Source organism: Bufo bufo, chromosome 4 (assembly GCF_905171765.1).
Source record: "Bufo bufo chromosome 4, aBufBuf1.1, whole genome shotgun sequence".
In the NCBI taxonomy this organism is placed as follows: domain Eukaryota; kingdom Metazoa; phylum Chordata; class Amphibia; order Anura; family Bufonidae; genus Bufo; species Bufo bufo.
The window spans coordinates 19,456,570-19,482,608 of NC_053392.1; the positions used below are offsets into that span (position 1 = coordinate 19,456,570).

The 26,039-nt window shown below is 45.3% G+C and overlaps 1 protein-coding gene across 1 annotated transcript; it reads right to left on the reverse strand.

The window, feature by feature from the left end:
• On the reverse strand, window positions 1-26,039 carry LOC120997023 (auswaprin-a-like). The gene is made up of 3 exons (XM_040426936.1): window positions 25,920-26,039; window positions 9,442-9,585; window positions 1-416 (listed from the first exon to the last, which is right to left on the reverse strand). Exons 1-3 carry the CDS (start codon window positions 26,008-26,010, stop codon window positions 268-270), a joined length of 384 nt encoding a protein of 127 aa, XP_040282870.1. The 5' UTR covers window positions 26,011-26,039; the 3' UTR covers window positions 1-267.

Sequence of the window (26,039 nt, forward strand, 5' to 3'; positions counted from 1 at the left end):
TCATTTTTCATCTTCTGCTTTATTACATTGATAAATGTCACTATGATCGCTGAGAAGGAGGAGAAATCTGCCTTTAATGGGGGTGTATTCAGACTAAGCACCTGGGGCAGCGGATCCGGCCCTGAGGGTCTTCACCGCTGTCACCTCCAGGTTTATCTGCAACTAGAGAAGGAAAAGCCGCGAGAAGAGAGAATTACTGAGGCTGATGAGCGATGTGTCCTCCGCTGTGAGGGACGGAGATGCATCCAGCCGGACTCACATCACTTATTACACTATGATGCACTGTCGTGTACATTTTATGTTGCAGCATTTCTTGTTTCCTGTACAATCACTGTCCACTTCACAGTCTCCAAGTGGCCGATCAGAGGACAAAGGTGAGCACACGAACCAGGGTGGTGGGCATGTCCCGGGCTTCTCTGGAGAAAGAAATAGTCAGTTAATCAGATTTCCCAATGTAACTAAAGAAAGACTTTTCCTAAAGTAACGACACTACATATCCTGAGTGACTGGAAGAGCAACATCAATGAGAGAGATATCCAGAAAATGGCAGAATAGTGAGTGCAGCTCTGGAGTATAATACAGGATGTAACTCAGGATCAGTACAGGATAAGTAATGTAATGTATGTACACAGTGACTGCACCAGCAGAATAGTGAGTGCAGCTCTGGAGGATAATACAGGATGTAACTCAGGATCAGTACAGGATAAGTAATGTAATGTATGTACACAGTGACTGCACCAGCAGAATAGTGAGTGCAGCTCTGGAGTATAATACAGGATGTAACTCAGGATTAGTACAGGATAAGTAATGTAATGTACACAGTGACTGCACCAGCAGAATAGTGAGTGCAGCTCTGGAGTATAATATAGGATGTAACTCAGGATCAGTACAGGATAAGTAATGTATGTACACAGTGACTGCACCAGCAGAATAGTGAGTGCAGCTCTGGAATATAATACAGGATGTAACTCAGGATCAGTACAGGATAAGTAATGTAATGTATTTACACAGTGACTGCACCAGCAGAATAGTGAGTGCAGCTCTGGAGGATAATACAGGATGTAACTCAGGATCAGTACAGGATAAGTAATGCAATGTATGTACACAGTGACTGCACCAGCAGAATAGTGAGTGCAGCTCTGGAGTATAATACAGGATGTAATGGGATCAGTACAGGATAAGTAATGTATGTACACAGTGACTGCACCAGCAGAATAGTGAGTGCAGCTCTGGAGTATAATATAGGATGTTATATTTTCAATTGGTCAGAGACCACTAATTGTCTCTAGGTTGACACGTGCTCTGGGTTAACAGTATTAAAATTTAACGTTTATTATGTACCCATAAAATAATATCTAGAACTCACACATTAAAATTGTCAGTGGTGCCTGTCTTATTGCACTGTTCTATAGTATAATTGTGCTGTTAGGCCACTAGGGGGCACTAGAACTCTTTTCTCCAGTGCTACCTGGGGTCGGATTTTACTAGTGGTCACAGTTATTTATATTGCGCACTGTTGGTTCCACAGTGCGCTCCTTCAACTACGAGCGTCCTCCCTGGGCACTAGGTACTGACATACGTATCATTCGTATTGGCTTGACATGGCACTTCACTGCCTAAAATAACATATACAACACTCTGCCCCCCGACATGTTTCGCCAAGCTCCCTTGGCGTCTTCAGGGGAATGGGCAGTGTTTGTATTGGGGGCGGGACTGGGCTTTTAAAACCTCCCAGTGTTTGTCATGACTGCATGGGCCAATAACCATCTCTATTACATATCCCCATGTTCTCCCAGCCAATCGGTACTGACGTGACATGGGATGTCCACCTGCGAGACCTTCCCACCTCTTTTTATTCACACCGGCAATCAGCTGCGCACACCGTCCGTGCGCATAGACTTAGTAGCGATCGTGAGTGCTCCCTCAACGCGCATGCCCAGGCACTCTAATGATGTTATCATTCTTGTTTCTTAATGAGGCGCCTGCGTCTGGACTAATGCTGGTAATACTTACCATATGTTCTTTTCAATATACTCAGGGACTTAATAATTGGTCCGTCTTACTTTGGGGTCATTAGTGCGCATGCGCCCAGACTTTGTGCCGATCATAGATACTGGCTATTCACTGGGCATGCTCAGACACTTGATTTTTCGTCCTGGATCGTTCTAATAGGTCTGGTTTTCATCGCTTAAATACAGTCTACTTTCTGATTACTCATTCCATATATGGATTGTACATGCTGCTGTTCTGTTAGACCTTCTTATTTCTGGACTGACCTCCCTACTTCTGATATTCGGCGCCTTAGGTGGGAATATTTTGCTGGTCTTGCATATAATGTTGGACATATGTATTAGCTATGTGATGCTCCCCATATTTTAATTAACTATACATCTGCATACTATTGGGGGGGGGGGGATACCTATTCTTATCTTTCTTATAGCACCTAGGTTTCACTTTCCCATCTATATTATTTTTATAATTATTTTTATTTTATGATATATGATTTGGTAAGTTTATGCAAAGTTTACAGTGGGGTATTGCTATTTGCTGTACCTATATGTGGGATTATTAGATGCTCCACTTATGCTAATGTTAGCAATTTATTTCCTTTTGGATCCATTATTCCGATAGTAGCTACTTAGCCTATAAAATGCCTCCTACCAGTGTCCTATGTGTCTACACTCACCAAACTAATAATGTGTATAGTATATAATTCTTATTATTAATATTATTCTTGTAATTCCTGAACGGAAGTGTATACTCCTACTAATCTCTAATTTTTTCCCCCAGTGTTGTTGAACGATCCTACAATTATTTAAATTAATATTATTTATTTTTATTTTTTATTTTTTATTTATTTTGATTATTTCTATTTTTTTATATAGTTTTTATTTTTATTTTTTTATTTTTTTATTTTTGATGTTATTTATTATTATTTTTATTTTTTCATTTTTATTTTTATTTTATTTTTATTTTTGTTCATTTGGTGAGAAGAGAATTGTAGTGAATCTCCTATTAGTCTTCCATGATCAAACTTGTGCAACTGTTGAATGTGTGCCACTATTAGTGATAGTGCTTGCTAATCCTATACTAAATAACTTTTGTTGTATTTATTATAGGTATCTGTCTACTACCGTTTTCCATCACCCACAGCTCTCCATCCAGTCCAGCTCTCACCAGGTTTGTATATACTTTTTTTGCTTTTTTATATATTATTTTATTTATTTTATTTTATAAATATGTGTATTATTTTCTTTTGTTTTTATTCATGAATAGGTCCCTCTATTGACTTGCATTTTTGGTACTATTTATGGGGAGCTCGCTCACAGAATATGGTTTATTCCAAAGCATAGTGTCATCCAGTCATTGTGAGGTACCTACTTCCCTGCTACCCCTATCTATTTAATGAAGTTCTATAATAATCCGTTTTTACAATATTACTTCTTATAAGTGTTATTTAGAATCTCTTTCATAAGTATGATACGTACGTAAAACCCTCATTTAGACCGTGCGGGGTTTGACTATGTAGGCGGTATATCCACCGAGCTTCCTCCTGTTGTAGTCGTTTATCCAAATTACCCATCCTTGGGCCTAATTTTAATTTTTGGATCCCCCATACTTCCAAACTCTGGGTGTTTCCATGATGTATATTTTGCACGTGTCTTGCAAGGGGTGTATCACTGAGGGTGTTAATGGTACTAAGGTGTTTGGAGATTCGCCTTCTAAGCTCTTGTGTGGTTTTCCCCACATACATTTTTGAATGGCATATATTACCCCCATCGATTCACAGTTTATGTACTCTTTAATCCGATACTTTTTGTTATCGGCTGGGTTTTGAAATTCTTTTTTCGGTATCATCCTCCCACAGAAGTTACAGTCACCACATGGGTATGATCCTACCGTATGGAGCCAGGTAGGTCTATCTTGTTTTTTGTCTTGCATGAAATGGCTGTGCACCAATTTCTCTCTTAGATTTTGCCCTCTCCTATACGTGATGGCTGGTCTCGGGGTTAGGATTTCTTTTAGTTCACCGTCTGAGAGCAAGATGTGCCAGTGTCGTCCCAAGATGTTGCGTATTTTTTCGTGCTGTCCATCATAGTTCCCTATACATCGTACCACTTCTCTATTTTGGCTTAAACGTTGTTCGCCACCGTGAAGTAGAATGGTTCTGTCACTTTTTTTAGCTCTGTTATACGCATAGTGTAGAGTTTTCTTCGGATATCCTCTTGCTAAGAATCTATTATATAGGAGCTTACATTCTTCATCAAAACTCTCCACAGTGGAGCAATTTCGTTTTGCTCGAATATATTGCCCTATTGGAATGCCCTTTTTAAGGGACGTGGGATGGTGACTTTGCCAGTGCAAAAGACTGTTTGTAGAGGTTGGCTTCCTATATATGGTAGTGTTGACGCTCCCATCATTTTCTAATGTGATCGTAAGATCTAAAAAGTTAATAGTTCTTTTGTCTATTTCTGCGGTGAACTTAAGGCCTAGAAGGTTGTCATTCAATTCCTTGACAAATTTAAGGAAGTGTGTACTAGTGCTGTCCCAAAGTATTAAAACGTCGTCTATGAAACGACCCCAGTATAATATGTTTTTGGTAAATTGGTAATTTTCATCAGTGAATACAGTGCGTTCTTCCCACCACCCTAAGAATAAATTTGCGAAATTAGGGGCACAAATCGTCCCCATAGCTGTCCCGGTGATCTGTAAATAAAACTTCCCATCAAACAAGAAATAATTGTGTGTTAACAGAAATTGTAATAGTGATAAAACAAATGTATTGTGCTCTTGATATTGTGTGCCTTTTGTGTTTAAATAGTATCTGATTGCTTCTAGGCCTAAGTCATGCTGGATACTGGTGTAGAGAGCTTCTACATCCAGACTCGCTATCAATGTGGTATCATTAACTTGGATATCCTGGAGCTTCATCAACGTATCTTTGGTATCTTTAAGGTAAGAGGACAAACTGGGTACAAATGGGGATATCATCTGGTCCACATAGCCACTGATCCCTTCACACAAGTTTTGGTTACCCGACACTATGGGCCTACCTGGTATTGGGTCACGTTTTTTATGCACTTTTGGGATAGCATAAAACGTGGCTATCATGGGATGGGGATTATAGAGTACTTTCATCTCTTCTTTAGTAATAAGGTCTTTCAATTTTGCTTGGTCCAGAATGGCTTTTAGTTCTTTTTTATATTTCTCCGTGGGATTTTCTTTCAATAGTTGATATGTATTATTATCCTCTAGGAGAGCCATCACCATACGTACATAGTCGTCTTTTTTAAGGAGCACTATGTTGCCACCCTTATCTGAGGGTTTGATCTCTATATCCCTATTTTCCATCAGATTATCTAAAGCCACTTTTTCCTGCGGGTTTAAATTGGATCCCAATCGTGATTTTTTTGGTCTTTATTTCCTGAAGGTCTTTAGTGACTAGATCTACGAAGGACTCAATTTTACCGTATTTCGTGAATGGTGGGGTATATTTGGATTGCGGGGTTAGAGTACTATGTGGTGCTCTCATTGGCACTATTTCTCCCCTATGCTCTCTTTCCAAATCCTCTAAAATTTGTATTGCTTGTGTTTCTTTTGTATTAAATTTGGTTGGATCTTTTTCCAAATTTTTATGTTCTTTGTGTAAGGCGAGCTTCCTAGCAAACAGATTAATATCTTTTACCCAGCTAAAACAATCGAAATAGGGTAAGGGTGTAAATGATAGGCCCTTGCTAAGTACATTTTCATGTTCAGGTGTTAGTGTCAGGTCCGTAAGGTTGATGATTTGCATTCCTTTATTGGGTGAACCAGTGGCTATGTCCCCTGACGATATCCCCACTTGTCTCGATCCCTGAGCTGTACCCCAGGTACTAAAAAATGAGGCATGAATGTCTGTGTAGTGTTCCCTGCTTGGGTAGTGGTTCCTGCTGGGACTCCTCCTGATGCTTGAGGTAACAATAAACAGGATGATGGCTGTCCTGTAGATGACTGTCCTTCTCCTCCACTGGTTACTCCACTTGTGTTTGTTGACACCGGATTGGGACATCTCAAGAAATTTTGAGAGTTACCTTGATATCTCGCTTGGTTGTAATTGGATCTGTTATAGCCTCTGCGTTTGTGTCTAGGTCTATAGCCTGTGCTGTATGCAGGGGTGTTACTCTCAGGTTCTGAGATATCTGATTCTGATATGTCGGTATATTCGTTGCGGTTATAATTTCCGCGATAGTTTGTTTGACTATTTTTTGTTATATAGATTTTTCCTGTTTCAAAATCTTTTTTGTCCCTATTATATTTACGGTGCTTCCTTTCTTTTACTTCGCTTTGTAGATATTCAATATTTTTCTGGAGTTTTATTTCTAGGTTTGTGAACTCAGTCTGGGTACGAAATACCTGAATATCATTAATTGCTTTCTCAAGTTGTGACGCGGTTTTGCTCAGTATCTTTTTTTCATACTCTAACAGGTATGCCTGCATCCGCAGGGAGCTCTCTGTTAGCAGGGCTTCCCAGCCTTTCTGGAATTCAGGATCGTCTTGATGGGAATTTGGTCTTATATTGATCCTGATCCCTCTGTACACAATATTTTGTTGCAGGTAAGTCTCCAGACTTGTTACTTCCCATATAGATCTTATATATTGTTTATAAGTTTTGTTTAATTCCTTAAACGCAAAATTGATATCTAAAGCGTTCACTGGGAGATCTTGTGTGGAGAAAACTCTACTAGCTTCAGATAGAAATACTGAAGTGGTGGGTTGGTTAGATAGGAAACTAGCCATCCTCCTAAACTCACCTTATTTTTAACTTATTTACGAGATTCTTATTTTTGGGGTCACTGATTAGGGGTTTTCCCCCCTCTTAAATATATTACAATTACATTATATAATTGTAGGATCGTTCAACAACACTGGGGGAAAAAATTAGAGATTAGTAGGAGTATACACTTCCGTTCAGGAATTACAAGAATAATATTAATAATAAGAATTATATACTATACACATTATTAGTTTGGTGAGTGTAGACACATAGGACACTGGTAGGAGGCATTTTATAGGCTAAGTAGCTACTATCGGAATAATGGATCCAAAAGGAAATAAATTGCTAACATTAGCATAAGTGGAGCATCTAATAATCCCACATATAGGTACAGCAAATAGCAATACCCCACTGTAAACTTTGCATAAACTTACCAAATCATATATCATAAAATAAAAATAATTATAAAAATAATATAGATGGGAAAGTGAAACCTAGGTGCTATAAGAAAGATAAGAATAGGTATCCCCCCCCCCCCAATAGTATGCAGATGTATAGTTAATTAAAATATGGGGAGCATCACATAGCTAATACATATGTCCAACATTATATGCAAGACCAGCAAAATATTCCCACCTAAGGCGCCGAATATCAGAAGTAGGGAGGTCAGTCCAGAAATAAGAAGGTCTAACAGAACAGCAGCATGTACAATCCATATATGGAATGAGTAATCAGAAAGTAGACTGTATTTAAGCGATGAAAACCAGACCTATTAGAACGATCCAGGACGAAAAATCAAGTGTCTGAGCATGCCCAGTGAATAGCCAGTATCTATGATCGGCACAAAGTCTGGGCGCATGCGCACTAATGACCCCAAAGTAAGACGGACCAATTATTAAGTCCCTGAGTATATTGAAAAGAACATATGGTAAGTATTACCAGCATTAGTCCAGACGCAGGCGCCTCATTAAGAAACAAGAATGATAACATCATTAGAGTGCCTGGGCATGCGCGTTGAGGGAGCACTCACGATCGCTACTAAGTCTATGCGCACGGACGGTGTGCGCAGCTGATTGCCGGTGTGAATAAAAAGAGGTGGGAAGGTCTCGCAGGTGGACATCCCATGTCACGTCAGTACCGATTGGCTGGGAGAACATGGGGATATGTAATAGAGATGGTTATTGGCCCATGCAGTCATGACAAACACTGGGAGGTTTTAAAAGCCCAGTCCCGCCCCCAATACAAACACTGCCCATTCCCCTGAAGACGCCAAGGGAGCTTGGCGAAACATGTCGGGGGGCAGAGTGTTGTATATGTTATTTTAGGCAGTGAAGTGCCATGTCAAGCCAATACGAATGATACGTATGTCAGTACCTAGTGCCCAGGGAGGACGCTCGTAGTTGAAGGAGCGCACTGTGGAACCAACAGTGCGCAATATAAATAACTGTGACCACTAGTAAAATCCGACCCCAGGTAGCACTGGAGAAAAGAGTTCTAGTGCCCCCTAGTGGCCTAACAGCACAATTATACTATAGAACAGTGCAATAAGACAGGCACCACTGACAATTTTAATGTGTGAGTTCTAGATATTATTTTATGGGTACATAATAAACGTTAAATTTTAATACTGTTAACCCAGAGCACGTGTCAACCTAGAGACAATTAGTGGTCTCTGACCAATTGAAAATATAGCGTTCAAGTCTCAACACGTGCGAGCGGGTCCAATGTAATTGTAATAATATAGGATGTAACTCAGGATCAGTACAGGATAAGGAATGTATGTACACAGTGACTCCACCAGCAGAATAGTGAGTGCAGCTCTGGAGTATAATACAGGATGAAACTCAGGATCAGCACAGGATAAGTAATGTAATGTACACAGTGACTGCACCAGCAGAATAGTGAGTGCAGCTCTGGAGTATAATACAGGATGGAACTCAGGATCAGTACAGGATAAGTAATGTAATGTATGTACACAGTGACTGCACCAGCAGAATAGTGAGTGCAGCTGTGGAGTATAATACAGGGTGTAACTCAGGATCAGTACAGGATAAGTAATGTAATGTATGTACACAGTAACTGCATCAGCAGAATAGTGAGTACAGCTCTGGAGTATAATACAGGATGTAACTCAGGATCAGTACAGGATAAGTAATGTAATGTATGTACACAGTGACTGCACCAGCAGAATAGTGAGTGCAGCTCTGGAGGATAATACAGGATGTAACTCAGGATCAGTACAGGTTAAGTAATGTAATGTATGTACACAGTGACTGCACCAGCAGAATAGTGAGTGCAGCTCTGGAGTATAATACAGGATGTAATGGGATCAGTACAGGATAAGTAATGTATGTACACAGTGACTGCACCAGCAGAATAGTGAGTGCAGCTCTGGAGTATAATACAGGATGTAACTCAGGATCTGTATAGATTACATAATTTATGTACCTAAAAGAAATGTACTTAATGACACTAGAAACATTACTTCTACATGAGCACAGACAACCTTGTGGAGCTATCATATGATGACCTCTGAGACCTCTGAGATGTGTTTGTGTGAAAGCCGGTCTTTGCAGATCAGGTGGAGCTGGTCAGTTACCCACCGCTCTGTCAGACTCCTGCACCAGGTGCCAAATCCTGTCTAATAATCTGCTCCATCTACTTGGTTTGGTTTCTATTGTACTCACCAATGATGGGAACCCTGCAACTTTTATTGCATCCCTGCCTGCAGCACTTCAGGTTTCCTTCACATTCTGTGTCTGAGGCGCACTGATACGGAGTATGTGGAATACACGGTCTATATGGAGATGGTGGACATCTTCCTGGTTTCTCTGTAATTAAAGATTTTGATGTGTCACAAGCTTTTCACACAGTTACTGAGCTCTTATCAACCAGGTTCAAAAAGTGAGATATTTCAGCTATCAGTTTGCTGGTCAGGTTGTCTCTTCTGTGACCGGCTTTTCCTCTGTTGGGAAGATTTTCCTTCTATGGACAGAACTGTCTCCTCCAGAAGGATCCTAATTATAACCATAAAACCAAAACCTGAAGATCATGCTGTTTACATTTAGGACAGTAGACACCCCATAGCTTTGTCTATATGGCTTCAAACAACCACTGAACCCTCACCCTACTATGAAAGTGCTGGTTGAATATACATGTAATTCACTGACTTTCTCTTCTCTTGGATTGTACATGGGGCCATCAAGTGCACTAGTTCTGAGCAATGACACAATCTGTATATGGAGGGGAATAAAAAAATCTTTTGAATTCTGTTGTCCATTACTCCTGCTCCATAGAGTTCATTATGTCTGGAGTTAAAGGGCATGAATGTGTTGGCAGATGTCCACCACTAGGAATGTGACATCTACACATTTACATATATCCTCACTCTTATTTCTCAACATGTCTACCCTCTCCGTCTAAACTTTAACATGGTTATTAGCTCAGTCTCCTCTAGTTGGAAAAGGCTTGTGGGAATGAACAAGCGAGAAGACATACTGAGAAGAATAGCAACGGAGCGAGGCGCAGACATAGTGGAGTGCGTCTTGACTTGGGGGGAAGACCGCAGGCTAGGAGAGGGTTAATGGTTGGAAGTGTGTTGGGGGTTAGGTTCAGGTGAACGGGGAGGAGTAGCAATTTCCCGGGCTGTATATAGGTTATGGGTGGAGCTAGTGAGGCAGTTGCCAGTGTAAGCTAGAGTGTTTTAGGGTCAAGATGTCGTCTCTGGAGGAGTTATTGGAAGCGGTCCGTGCTGCGGTTCAGGTACATGGAGCGGAGCGCTTGCAGCAGACCATACAGGCTGCTTTGATCCCCCCGTCTACGGCGGCCTTGCCGGCGCGTCCACACAGGACCAGGAGGTCGGTTCCCCCAGAGCGCCTGAGTCCAGAGGCTACACCTCGGGTGCGTCGTCGCCTTAGAAGCCCCCCTATGGCCCCTCCGCTGCAGTCTGCGGTGCCTGTGCCCGGTTTGGCGCCCAGACGCAGCGGGAGGAGTGTGTCGGCGCGAAGCAGGTCAGCGGGTGAGGGACGGGATGTCCCCGGCCCGGTCTCCCCGGCGGTGAGAGGAAGAGAGCGCAGACAGGCGGGTGTCTCTTCACAGGTGCGGCGTTGTGAGGAGCGAACCATGGCGGCCTTACCGTCGGAGAGGAGGAGCAGTACGGTCGGGCGGTCCGGCGGCCTGGGCCTTCCATCAGTCGGGGAGGAGAGGTCTTCTGCGCCGCGGCCGGTGGCTTCCGGTCGGCGGCAGGCAAGCGCCGGGTCCAGTGAGCAGGAAGGAGCTGGTAGGAGTGAGTGTGCGTCGCGCCCCCTGGCGGTGGGTCGGCGACATTGCGGCATGGCAGGGACTGTGGCTGTTGCTTCGTCTCCTGGCATTTTGTCGCTGGATGCGGCTCACAGCCCTCCTGCTGTGGGGCCCGAAATTTCGATGGGTGACAGAGGAGAAAATATGCGGCCTGGTGATGAGGCCTGTGCTGCAGTCGATTTAGCGGATGACGGTCACCTGCATTCGCAGGGTGACGGGGGGATGTCACCATTGGAAGAAGGAGAAGTCGGCCCAAACGAAGAATTGGCGGCAGGCGCTTTGGACTTTCCGCTGGATGTTGACGCCGTGCCGTGCAGGATGGATGCGCTACTGAGGACACCTGGGAGGAGTTCTGCGGCTGCCGGAGGTGCTATCCGGGGACGGCCAGGTGAGAGATCTACGGGTCAGACTATTGTTGGGGGAGGTGGGGTTGCTGTGTCTCATAATGCGGGGGGTTCTGATGTTTTGGTGCAGGAGGTGTTGTCAGGCATGATGTCATTGTTGTCACGGCTGGGTACGGGATCTGTTGCGTCCCCGGTGCCAGTCTGGGCTCCGGCGCAAGCGGGTTCGTTGGAACAGGGGCCGGTGCGGGGTTTAATGGGGACAGTGGAAGACGGTGTGGCGGTTGGTACCCAGGGATCTGGGGCGGTTGCGGGTGTTAGGAGTGACATGGGTGATGGCGTGCGGTTGGCGGATGCAGCGAAAGGGGAGATCTATGTGTGTTTTGAGGGGCCGCTGGGGGCTCACTTGAAGCAGGAGATGAAGGATAAGATATGGAAGGATGAATACGTTGAAATTTTTTCGTTGCTTCCATTGGAAAAATTTAACTTAGATAGGGGAAAGCCGGACGAGAGTAAGAAAGAGGAGGAAGAGAGGAGGCGGTACAGGCTTATCCCGCGTACTTTTCAAAATTGGCTTCAAGCCTTTGCAATTTTGGCTAGCGTAGTTGGGGAAAAGGCGCCTGAGCACTGCTCCGCGCTCTTTTGCTATATGGATGCTATTGGTGAGGCGCATCGGACGTATGGGGGTGTTGCGTGGCTTAGGTATGACGAGCAGTTCCGGCAGCGGAAGGCGGTCAGGCCTAGCATTCGTTGGGACCATAAGGACATTGGTCTGTGGATGCGGTTGATGGCGGCACCTAGGATGGGCCCTCAGCCCTTTCGTGGAACGGCCGGGGGCACCTCGGCCTCTGAGTCGCATGGGGGTAATAGAAAGGGGTGTTGCTGGCAGTACAACGAAGGGCATTGCAGGTTCTTGTCTGATTGCCGGTACAAGCATGAGTGCTCCGGTTGTGGCGGCTCCCATAGTTTGTCGCGGTGTTTCAAGCGCGGCAAAGGTAAGGGACCCGAGGTTGTGCAGAAGAGGGGTGACGCCGGTGAGGGTGGAAGAGATGGAGCCCTATTTAAAGAAGTATCCAGATAAGGAGGTAGCGCAGCTGTTGTTGGCAGGGTTTACGAAGGGTTTTGTCATTCCGTGCGGATTGGTTGGGCCGCAACGGGCACCCCGGAATTTGTCATCGGCTCTTCGCCATCCGGCAGTTGTGAGAAATAAGATTGATGGTGAGGTTTCTGCCGGAAGGGTGGTGGGTCCTTTTTCTGTGTGTCCGTTGCCGGATTTGTGGGTTTCCCCTTTGGGCTTAGTCCCTAAGAAGGAGCCTAATAAATTTCGGCTTATTCATCACTTGTCCTATCCGTTAGGTGGGTCAGTGAATGATGGTATAGCGGACGAGTTATGCTCCGTTTCGTACACGTCTTTTGACGAGGCGGTACGGTGGGTCCGGCGTTTTGGGCGAGGCGCCCTGCTTGCGAAAACGGACATTGAGGCCGCTTTTCGTTTGTTGCCTATTCATCCCGATAGCGTGCATTTACTTGGTTTTCAGTGGGATGGCAGTTATTATGTTGATTGTTGTTTGCCGATGGGTTGTGCGATTTCGTGTTCATTGTTTGAATCGTTTAGTTCTTTTCTGGAATGGGTGGTGAAACAGGAGGCAGGATGGAGTTCGGTTTTGCACTACCTGGATGATTTTTTGTTTTTGGGTCCGGCTGGGTCCAGAGTGTGTGCTGTTTTGTTACATACCATGGAAAGGGTGGCTGCGCGCTTCGGTATCCCGTTAGCTGCGGAAAAGACGGAAGGCCCTTCCACGGTTATGAGGTTTTTGGGCATCGAAATTGATAGTGTGGCTATGGAATGTCGCTTGCCTGACAACAAGGTGTCGGATTTGTTGGATGAGGTTGTGTACTTACGGAAGGCAAAGAAGGTTCAGCTTAAGCGGGTTCAATCGGTTCTGGGTAAATTGAACTTTGCGTGTCGCATATTGCCGATGGGGCGGGTTTTTTGTCGTCGTTTGGCGCTTGCGACTGCGGGGGTTACTTCCCCGTTTTACTACTTGCGTTTACCAGCAGCAGTGAAGGATGATTTGGCGGTGTGGGAGACGTTTCTGTCGGAGTACAATGGGCGGTCTATGTGGATGGAGGCAGTGATTAGTAATGTGGATTTGGAATTGTTCTCAGATGCATCAGGTTCGTGTGGATATGGTGTTTTCTGTAGAGGACAATGGAGTGCTGGGGCGTGGCCGGTTGAATGGAGGGAGGCGGGTTTTCTTACTAACTTGGCTCTGTTGGAGCTTTTTCCGATTGTTTTGGCTACTGAGTTGTGGGGGACCTGGCTCAGGAATCGGCGAGTTCGTTTCTACTGTGACAATATGGGTGTGGTGCAGGCGATCAATAGCCAAACGGCGAACTCGCCTCCGGTGTTGAATTTACTGAGGCATCTTGTATTGCGGGGTTTGCAGTTGAATGCATGTTTTGTTGCGGTTCATGTTCCTGGAGTTGATAACTCACTCGCCGATTCCCTTTCTCGTTTTCAGTGGGACCGTTTCCGCAGCTTGGCGCCGGGTGCCGAGTTACAGGGGTTGCCTTGCCCCCAGTGGCTCTGGAGCGTGGCCTTGGGGTATCGGCGGACTTGATTAGGCAGTCTCTTAGTAGAGGTACGTGGTCGGCCTATTCATCAGTGTGGGCGTTGTGGGAGGAGTTGATCGAGCAGGTAGGTGGGGGCAGTAGTTCATTAGAGGATTTTCAGACGTTATTGGTTTTTTGGGTGGGTCAGTCTTATGCTGCGGGTTTGTCATTCTCGGTTGCATCTAAGAGGGTAGCGGCTGTTGCCTTCTGGTTGCGCCTGCGGGGACTGGCTGACGTGTCTAAATGTTTTATGGTGCGGCAAGCTTTAAAGGGTTACCGTCGTAGTGCGTTACGGAAGGATAGTCGTAGGCCGGTTTCATTTGATGTGTTGCAGATGCTATGGAAGGTGGCTGAGTCTGTTTGTGTGTCGGCATATGAAGTATGTCTGTTTAGGGCGGCTTTTGCGTTAGCTTTTTTCGGGGCTTTTCGTATATCGGAATTGGTTGCAGCTAGTCGCATGGGTGATGGTGGTTTGTTGTGGGAGGATGTTTGGATTGTAGAGGGGGCTTTGAGATGTACGCTCCGCAAGTCTAAGACTGATCAGGATGGTAAGGGTGTGGTTTTGTGGCTTAGGCCGCTATTGGGGTCAGTTTTTTGTCCAGTGCATTGTGTGAAGGAATTTTTGGAGCTGCGTCCTGGCGGTCCGGGTGCGTTGCTGGTTCATAGGGATGGTTCGCGGTTGTCGCGTTTCCAATTTGTGGCTGTTTTCAGAAAATGTTTGGCTGCCGCGGGTCTTCCTGCAAAGGACTTTGCATCTCACTCATTCAGGATTGGGGCCGCGACTGAGGCTTCCAGGTGGGGCCTAGGGGAGAAGGTTATAAAGCGAATCGGGCGTTGGGAGTCCGATTGTTTTCGATCATATGTCAGGCCTCATCTGTTATAGTGTTACAAGGAGGAGTTGGGTTTGTGTCTGTTCTTTATTAAATTTGTTTTTTGCAGTGCTGTTTTTTTTGACTATGTTCGTTTTTTGCAGGGGCGGCGCCTTGCTTGGCATGGATTTTCGGGCATTCGTACGTCTACTGGGGGGCCTTGCGAGCGGATGTGCGGCGGAACGGTCGTCAATTGGGTTTTCCGATGGAGGATTTGCTGGTCAGGTGGATTGGTTTGAGGGGGCTCCTCTGGGGGCGTGTTTTGCCCGAAATCCATACCAATGTACTGTTAGATCGCCCGCCTGATATCTTAGTTCTTCATGCGGGTGGTAATGATTTGGGGGTTCGGCGGTCCCGTGATGTGATACGGGATATTAAGTTAGACGTTTTGCGTTTGATGTCAGATTTTCCGGAGTTGCTGGTGGTGTGGTCAGAGGTGGTGGCGAGGAGTAGTTGGCGGTTTGCCAGGTCGGTTGAGCGGCTCAATAAAGCGCGGGCCAAGTTGAATAAGGAGGTGGGACGCTTTGTTCGCAGACAGGGTGGTCTGGTGGTTCGACATCGGGAATTGGAGGCTGCATCGCCTCAATTCTTGAGATCCGATGGTGTGCATCTTAATGATATCGGGATTGATATGTGGGCGTTAGGTATTCAGGAGGGTCTGGAAACGGCCCTGAGGGTGTGGCGTGACGCCCACAGGTGAGGTGTCACCGGTGGTCTTCTTGTGGCTGATTGATATGGGATCCTGGGGGAGCAATACAATGGTTTTAAGAGATGCAGGACATGTTGGAGCCTGTATCTCATGTGGATGGTGATTGCCGAGGATGGGGCTCCTGTTTGGGCTGAAAGGCCTACAGGAGGAGATACATGGATACTTCAAGGATTTGGTGCCCTTGGGTCGGTGAGTGCGGCCAAGGGTAACCTTGAAGTACAAGGAGAGATGTTTAAGGAAGATACCGCTTGTTGGGTTGCCCTCCAGGATCCTTGTTACGGTACAGTGGCTCATAAGGTTGAAGGATGTGTTAAAATGCTTGTTGGTATTATTGTTATTATTATTATTGTGTGTGTATAATAAAGTTGGCCGTAATGGTCATTTTGCCAAAGCAAGAAGGTTTCTGTCTGGTTATTGGTAGGAAAAGGGGTTTGGTAAGGCTAGCCGGAGGAGAATTCTTCCATCCGAGTAAGTCAGAATAGCAACGGAGCGAGGCGCAGACATAGTGGAGTGCGTCTTGACTTGGGGGGAAGACCGCAGGCTAGGAGAGGGTTAATGGTTGGAAGTGTGTTGGGGGTTAGGTTCAGGTGAACGGGGAGGAGTAGCAATTTCCCGGGCTGTATATAGGTTATGGGTGGAGCTAGTGAGGCAGTTGCCAGTGTAAGCTAGAGTGTTTCCCGCCCTCCCGCCCTTGTTTGGGTAGAGAAGGGTATAATTAATGGAGGTGTGATGGTGGCTGATTGATATGGGATCCTGGGGGAGCAATACAATGGTTTTAAGAGATGCAGGACATGTTGGAGCCTGTATCTCATGTGGATGGTGATTGCCGAGGATGGGGCTCCTGTTTGGGCTGAAAGGCCTACAGGAGGAGATACATGGATACTTCAAGGATTTGGTGCCCTTGGGTCGGTGAGTGCGGCCAAGGGTAACCTTGAAGTACAAGGAGAGATGTTTAAGGAAGATACCGCTTGTTGGGTTGCCCTCCAGGATCCTTGTTACGGTACAGTGGCTCATAAGGTTGAAGGATGTGTTAAAATGCTTGTTGGTATTATTGTTATTATTATTATTGTGTGTGTATAATAAAGTTGGCCGTAATGGTCATTTTGCCAAAGCAAGAAGGTTTCTGTCTGGTTATTGGTAGGAAAAGGGGTTTGGTAAGGCTAGCCGGAGGAGAATTCTTCCATCCGAGTAAGTCAATATTGATCATGAAGTAGAACAGGTTGTCTATCTATGAAGGACCCAGCATGTCAGTGTTTTACAAGGACTGAGTATTGACTTTAATGACCAAGTGTGATGTTTCAGTTTCTTTTTGACAATGAAGTTATACAATAGATCTGCACACTTGCTGTGAGGTTCTCTTGTAGATGACAGCTGATCACTGAGGGTCCAAACAGGTTATTAGAGATTCTTCTAACATGAAGGTATTGTTGAAGGCATACAACTTTTGTGGACAATAGTCATAAAGAACAAAAGGGGTTGTCCAGGTGGGAAAATTCATTGGAAAGGGCTCAGAGTAGAATTAAAAAGAGGACATACCCTCGCACTCTGACACTTCACTGACTTCTAATGGTCTCGGCTTCCTACCAAAGAAATTCCAGGCAATGTTTGCTTAATGAATGAGGTAGATCATTATTGTTAGAGGTGATTGAATGAGCAGGCATGTCCAGGCATTTCGCAGCATAGAAACATCAGACTGGGAAGACTGGACCAGTGGGAACTAGTTAAATGTCAGAACAGGAGGGTTGGGGATCAGCAAGAATAAAACCCCTCTCAGGCAACCTCGTGAACCTTTATTTCTACCATTCATTAGACCCCTTTCACACGGGCGAGTATTCCGCGCGGATGCGATGCGGGAGGTGAACGCATTGCACCCGCACTGAATCATGACCCATTCATTTCTATGGGGCTGTGCACACGGGCGGTGATTTTCACGCATCACTTGTGCGTTGCGTGAAAATCGCAGCATGCTCCTCTTTGTGTGTTTTTTACGTAATGCAGGCCCCATAGAAATGAATGGGGTTGCGTGAAAATCTCAAGCATCCGCAAACAAGTGCAGATGCGGTACGATTTTCACGCACGGTTGCTAGGAGACGATCGGGATGGAGACCCGATTATTATTATTTTCCCTTATATTGGATATGAGCGGTAACCCGAAAGGGCTTATTTTTGAATTGGCAATAACAATTTACACCAGTATGTATTTTTATGTGTATTTTTGTGTATTTTATGTTTATATCTTAAAAGTGACTGTATTAATGAATTAATGAATGGAACTCTGTGTTATATGTTGTAAAACTGTTATTTTGAAAACACTTTATATGGATCGGAACCATACCCGCTTGAATAATGAGACAGCTGGGCTATTTAAAGGGCTCGTGTGTGAGCATGCTCAGTCATCGCCCTTGAAGAAGCGAGGTAGCGAAACCCGGGTCGGGCAGGAACGTGACGATCATTTTGTAATTTTATGCCTTTTGTCTACTGACCTGTTGTAAGTAGAATAAAATCTTTTATTATAACACTCTCAAGGGTGCTTCACTATCTTGCCTATCTCCTTAAATCTTGTAGAGGAGGGGGTCTAGGAGGACCGTACTCTCCGGCTGTCGAGGAGAGGGGCTGACACCCTTGTATCATCCACCTGGGACCGGAATACATATTTTCCTGCAGCGCGGTTCCAAAACCTATTGACTTCCCTTATAACATGGTTATAAGGGAAAATAATAGCATTCTGAATACAGAATGCATAGTAAAATAGGGCTGGAGGGGTTAAAAAAAAATTAAAAATAATTAAACTCACCTTAATCCACTTGCTCGTGCAGCCGGCATCTCTTCTGTCTCCTTCTTTGCTGATTGCAGGAAAAGGACCTGTGGTGACGTCACTCCGGTCATCACATAGTCAATCACATGATCTTTTACCATGGTGATGGATCATGTGATGGATCATGTGATGACCGGAGTGATGTCACCACAGGTCCTTTTCCTGCAATCAGCAAAGAAGGAGACAGAAGTGATGCCGGCTGCGCGATCAAGTGGATTAAGGTGAGTTTCATAATTTATTTATTTTTTTAACCCCTCCAGGGCTATTGTACTAAGCATTCTGTATTCAGAATGCTATTATTTTCCCTTATAACCATGTTATAAGGGAAAATAATACAATCTACACAACACCGATCCCAAGCCCGAACTTCTGTGAAGAAGTTCGGGTTTGGGTACCAAACATGCGCGATTTTTCTCACGCGAGTGCAAAACGCTTTACAATGTTTTGCACTCGTGCGGAAAAAACGCACATGTTCCCGCAACGCACCCGCACCTTTTCCCACAACGCCCGTGTGAAAGAGGCCTTAGAGAGGTTGCAATGCTTTCAACAATACTTTTTGTTGTTGGAATTGCCACCAAAAAATAACTGTTGGTTGGACTCCAGACATATTAAAAATCTTCATTTCTATGGCATAAATATGCGTGAATAGTTAGACCGGTCAGACACATGGTATCATTCCTGATCTAGCTAGAACAGACCCAAATAATGACCTGTTAAAGGTTAAATGGTGGAGTAGACTTGGAGACATAACAGGGTAGGAGTACATGAAAATGTCTAGAGGTCTCTGTCCCTCATGCCGGGCACCTGCCAATGTAGCCTCAATTAACTTAAAGGCTATTTACACATTCGGAGACAATTTTTGTTTATGATTGTGTTTTACTCATTTTTGGCTAAAATCATATTTTCAATTTTCAAACTGATATTTCAAACTGATACTTTCACTTTGTGCCGGTCATCTAATAACTAGGGATGAGCGGACCCGTGGATATTCGGGTCCGACAGGTTTGGTAGAACTTTAGAAATTGACCCGAACTCAAACCCAAACCCCATAAAAGTCAATGGGGTCCTGAACTTTAATGCTGTAAAATGGCTATAAAAGTGTCTCAGAAAGGACTGGAGGGCTGCGAAAGGAAGCAAAATGGGGGTAAGAGCAGGACAATTAACCTGCAAACAAATGTGGATAGGGAAATGACTTCAAATAACATAGAAGAGATAAAAAATTAATATTGAACCAGGAGCAGAGGTCGAAGTGGAGTAGGAGGTTGAGGATGCCGTGGACTTAGCGATGTAAGTGGAAGAGGCGGAGGAGGTAGCCAACACTGTTTTTGTGGAGTTTTGTAATTTTTATTTTTTATTGTGGAGGCCTCAACACATTGGGAAATGGCAAAAAAGAATGCACAAACTATGTGGAGTATAACGATGGCTGGGTGCGGCCGGTATACTTCTCTACTCTGCCAAAGGTACGGACAAGTCCCGTGGGATCCATGCCTGGTTCATTTTAATAAATGTTAGCTTGTCCACGTTGGCTGTGGACAGGTGGATGCGGTTGTCCGTTATCACCTCCTTTGCCGTGCTAAACACACATTCCGACAACACACTTGCCACAGGGCAGGCCAGCACCTCCAAAGTGTAAATGGAAAGCTCAGGCCATGTGCCCAATTTGGAGATCCAGAAGTTAAATGGGGCAGACCCAACAGTCAGTATGTGCAGATGTATGGCTATGTACTCTTCCACCATGTCCTGCTAAGTCTGGCGCTCTCACAAGCGGTCCAAAACGGATCAGTTTGCCTCCGTTCAGTCTCCATTCTGCTCTGGCAGCTGCTTGTAGCGCTTTGGTGTCCGTCTGATGACACTGAGCCAAATGGATAGGTCCTGACACACAATGTAAGCCAATAGGGACGGATCCGTTTTCACTGACACAATCTAACACAATAGAAAACGGATCCGTCCTCTATTGACTTTCAATGGTGTACAAGACGGATCCGTCTTGGCTATGTTAAAAATAATGCAAACGGATCCGTTCTGAACAGATGCAGAGGTTTGTAATATCTGAACGGATCCGTCCATGACAGATCCGCACAAAACGCGAGTGTGAAGGTAGCCTAATATAGTTTGTATCAGACGGTGGTGCTGGAAGTTGTGGCCTGCTGACGAAGGTTTTCCATGCTAACCCTCCCTTCTGAGGTAGTTCCGGTGCCCCAGCTGTGTTGGTGACTTCCTCCTCCTCCTCCACGGTGTGCTTCCACTGAGCCCCTTCTGTCAGGTGGGAATGTCGTCAGTATTGTGTCTACCAACGTGCACTCATATTCACACATCTTCCAATCATGCTCCAGTGACAGAAGTAAAGATGTCATGTTGTCCTTGTAGTGGGGATCCAGCAGAGTTGCCAATAAGTAATCATCAATGGTAAGAATGAGGGCAACTCAGACACTGCAGCATGAAGTCACTAATGTGTGCCAGGCTGCCCAGAGACAACGACAACCTGTCCTTGGTGGGAGGTGTATTGTCTGTGTCCTCTGTATCCCCCAGTCACGCTCTAGAGATGCCCATGAGCTGCTTTTGGTTCTATCCTGCTGTGAACATGGTTCCTCCTCCTCCTGCTTATCATCATCATCCTCCAAAACTGTGCTCTGGCTGGATAATTGTGTACCTGTCCGCTGTTCGTGGAGGAGCCCACCCTCCAAGCCACATGTGGACAACTTGCCTTATAACCATATGAATGATCCCTGTTCCTCCTTCCTACCACCTCATCCATCATCGCCATAAGCGTTTTTTCAAGGAGACATGCAAGTAGGGTAGTAACGCTGATGATGGTGTCATCAGCACTGGCCATGTTGGTGGAGTACTTGAAGCAGTGCAACACGGCACACAAGTCACTCATGGAGGCCCACTCGGTGGTGAAATTTTGCTGTTCCGCAGAGAGAGTCACCCGTGCGTGCTGCAGCTGAAACTCCACTAACACCTATTTCTGCTCGCACAGTCTCAGCAGCATGTGCAAAGAAGATTTCCACCTTGTGGGCACATTGCATATAATCGGGGAGCGGGAAGACCAAAGTTACGCTGCAGCACAGACAGGCAAGCAGCAGTTTGACAATGTTGAAAAACGCGCTCAGATAGCCAGCACTTTCTGCTGCAGCTCTGAGATAGCGGGGTAATTCTTCACTAACCTCTGTAACACCCCAGAGTGCTGTTACCACTTCTGTACCTTACTATTGTCTTTATTGGTCTAACCCCATGTCATCTTATGCATTTATTCTAGGTCCTCCACACTGTGCATTTCTAATGTTATGAAACTGTAATGTAATGTGCCTGGTTCACCATCAGGTGGCAGCAAACATGGCAGAGATGTACTTAGATAGGATGGAACTTACCATTCCATTCTAACCCCCCTCTGTAGAGGAGTGGGCCATCCCTACTTCCTGCAGGAAGTGTAGGGACCAGTTAGTTCCAGTCTAGCTTACCCCCAGCTAGGGGAAAAGTGTGCAGGGGCACGTCTCTCTGCTGGATGTGCCAACGCCAGCCAGAGCACCCTAAACTCTGCTGGCCATGGAGGCCAAAGCTTAAAGCCTCAGGAGCCAGGAGGAAAGTTCCCTGGCATAACCTAGAGTCAGACTTCAAAGTGAAGTGCAGCATACAGAAGAAACTGAGTTATACAGCCAGGGTTGCAGTACAGCAGAGTCAGAGAGAAACAGATTTAGCAGAGTGTAGTTTGCCTGCCAGTTTCAAGCTAAAGCCTGCTGGAACCAAGACAAAGCCTGTAAACTATTTCAGAGAAACGTTTATTCAAGTAAAGCTGCCATTGAACTTCATCTCAAGGTCTGGACTCAAATTATTCTTTTATTCCTCAATTATTCCCCCTATTTATTGCTTCGGAACCAAAGCCTGGGGTCCAGCGGTATCCAGGTAGGAGCACCGTAACACACATAAAGAGACATTTGGGCCACACCATTACACCACTCTGCATTTCCTACACCTGGGACGCGTTTTAGAGAGGGCTGTTGTTTACCCCTCGTTGTGCTGAAGTTGGTGTTGCAGGTGTTAAGCTGACCGTATGAGGAGGCAGGAGAAGAGGAAGCGGAGTCAGAGGCAACAAGAAAGGTCCAGCACTCCTTGGTGGCGGTAGGACATGCGCCAAAACGCTTTCCGCCTCAGGCCCTGCTGGCACTAATTTTACCCAGTGGGTAGTTAGGGTGACATAACGTCCACGTATCAGTGGTTTTGTGGATTTTTCCACTGAATGCATTGTGCAGAGCACACCCGATTTTGTCCGCCACTTTTTCATGCAGGGCAGGGATGGCCCACATGGAAAAGTAGTGGAGGCTTGAAACCAAGTAATGTGGGATAGCCAGTGCCATAAGGTTTTTAAAAGTGTCTATCTCCACCAGACGGAATGGCAGCATTTCAAAGGCCAGCAATTTGGAAATTCTGGCATTTAGGCCCAGAGCTCGCGGATGGGTAGAGGGGTACTTCCTCCTTCTCTCCAGTGTTTGGGGGATGGACAGCTGAATGCTTCCATGGGGCAGTGTGGAGATGCTTGGTAACACTGGTGGTGGTGGTGCTGTCACATCCTCTCTTTGCGAGGAGCCAGGTGGCCCTGTTGCTCGAGAGGGGGAGTAAGAGGCCGAGACCGCAGCAGAAGAGGGAGCAAGAGGAACTTCAGATCTTTAATTGTTTTTCAGGTGTCTACTCCACTGCAGCTCGTGCTCTGCATTTAGATGCCTGGCCATGTAGGTGGTGCTTATGTTTAGAAAATGTTTGCCTCGCTTCAGGCTCTGTCTGCACAGCATGCAAACCACCTGTGTCGTCAGCACATTGCCTGAAGAACTGCCACTTCAGGGAACTCCTTTGAGCTGGCTTTGGTGTACTCAGTTCCTCGGCGTAGTGGGCATTGGGCAGTAGAAAGTGTACTCTCTAGTGGCTCAGGTTTAGAACATTTGTGCCTCGCTTTGTGACCACCACCTCTTCCTCTGAACTGCACACATCACTCGGATAACTTTGATTCCACGTGGGGTCTAGGACCTCATCATCCTCCACATCATCCTCCACCTACTCCTTACCCCTGCCTTTCTTGCCGGTCAGCACAGTGCAGAAATCCTCCCACATCCTCTTCCTCAAATGAAAGTGGTTGGGCATTATTGCACTCAATCTCTTCCACTTCTGGGGCAGGGCTAGGTGAATCGCCCACCGAACCCCCGTCAGCAAAGTCATCAAAAAGCATAAGTGACTACTGCATAACTTGGGGCTCAGAAAGGTGTCCATTGGCCACCGGTGCCAACTTTGCGCTTTCAGCAGGGGACCGGGTTGAAGACACTGTGAAGGAACTGGAGGCACTCTCAACCATCCAATCTGCTACTCACCATTTGTACAGCAGTTCTCGGGCCTACAAAATGACGCAGAACATCCTGTCACCTGCACCAGAGGAAGGTATATCATTTGGGCGCATAGCTGGCACAGATCGACCACGCCCTGTCCCTGCAGCAGGAGCTACACCAACAGCAGTAGCACCAAGACCACGGGAACATCTCTTATTTGATGCTCTCCTTATTCTTTGAGGTTACCCACAAAATTGACAGACAATTGATCATTTGTATTTTTGTGTCACGGGTGAAAATAAGTTGTATCTCACCCAAAGATAGCTACACAGAAGGTCAGACACAGAATTAACATCCAGATGAGCAATATTATTTCTGTGTCATGGATGCAGAGCTTTACTGTATTTTAGGCTGCACCCAGAGACTCATTGCCTAACACTGATCCTCACTCTGGCTGCATCCTGTCCTTATACTAGTTAGAACAGAATGGCAGTGCCACGCGTGTTCCGGCATTTATACAGGCTCGGTCATGTTCTGCTCCGGCCAATCACAGCCATGCCAATACTAGGCATGACTGTGATGGCTTTGAAGTGCCCACAGCTAAAAAGCTTGTTGATTTCAACACACTTTAGGCTATTTTCACACTTGCATTTTGGTGTCAGTTTGTGAGATCCGTTTCAGGGTTGCTCTAATGCATTCTGAAAGGATCCGTTCAGCATGCATCAGTTTGCCTCTGTTCCGCTTCCATTCCGCTCTGGAGGCGGACACCAAAACGTCCGCCTAACGATGCGGAGGCAAACAGATCCTGACACACAATGTAAGTCAATGGGGACGGATCCGTTTTCATTGACACAATATGGCACAATATAAAACTGATCTGTCCCCTATTGACTTTCAATTGTCTTCAAGACAGATCTGTTTTGGCTATGTTACAGATAATACAAACGGATTTGTTCTGAACGGATGCATGCGTTTGTATTATCTGAATGGAAGCATTTGTACAAATCCATGACGGATCCGCACCAAAAGCGAGTGTGAAAGTAGCCTTATTCAGCATCCGAACATGGACTTTAGTGACAAAGTCTGTGTTCGGGTGTCTAAACCCTCAATGTTCGATATGAACCTGCATTTTACAGTTCAGGTTCGCTCATCTCTACTAACAACCCTTATCTCTAAACTTCTAAGAGTTAATAAACACTTATTTGAATCACATTTTTATCAGTAAGATAAGGACTGAGCTATGAAGAGTGTTTATAAGGTCAGAGATAAGAGTTAAGGAGCCGGCCAGCTCCCCAACGGAAAAAAGGAGAAAATCCAGAAGCTGTTACTAGAGCATCTCAGCTCTGTACAGAAAAAAGGCTCCATATTTCTAATAAAGACCAATTGAAATGACCAAGTGATTTTTAGCTCAACATAAGTTCAATACAAAAATAAAAAAATACCTCCAATGGTGTACATAGCATTTAAGGTTGTAGGAGAAAACAAGAAAAACCAGTGGAGTCTTGATCATGCCAAGAAAAAAAATTGTTCATGTTATTCTTGACTGTGATGCTCAATAGATGAAAGGAAATAGAGAAAGAGGAAGAACAATGAAGAGAAGGAAACAATGACAGAGATCACAACAAAGATTTACAAGATTTTAACATCTTAGCAGAGAGCAGCACCCAGAGCCAGGGGGTGTGTAAACTAAAGGAAAAATCCCATGTTTACCTTTTATATGTCCTCCATCTTCAGAGCTACATTCTGATCCCAGTCAAATGAGTGGCGCATTGTGAATAAGATATTATTGTGAAATTATTTCCTGTCACTTATAAAACCCCCTGCTCTGAACCAAGTTTAAAAAACTCCTTGAAACTCTCTTTTACACATTTTCACATATATTCACCCCCCACCCCCAGCCCCAACTCCATTTTCCCATAGTACACAAGCCCTCAATGGGAAAGTGATGTCACAACTGACCCTTTAGCTTCCTTTGGGTTTTTTTGTGTCTAAAAACATCAGTTTCACCACTGGACCTTTTACTATGCAGTCTACATTTCTCAGTGCAGCTATGGACATCAGACAGGAGCTCAGCCTGGTCACCAGTTATATCCAGTACAGGAAAGTAGCCAGACACAACTAAAATATGTGAAACAGCCATTAGATGCCACTTAGAAGGTTCTCCATTCATCCCTGTGACTTGTCAGCATGCTTAGTAGGATTACCTGATGGTGGTGGTGGTTTGTCAATGATGTCTGCTAATGCTCCTGCACAGCACAGAATGAGAACAATGAGAGCGCCGGTCACCGGTGCCATATCTGCTTAGCAATGGAGACATGAACAAT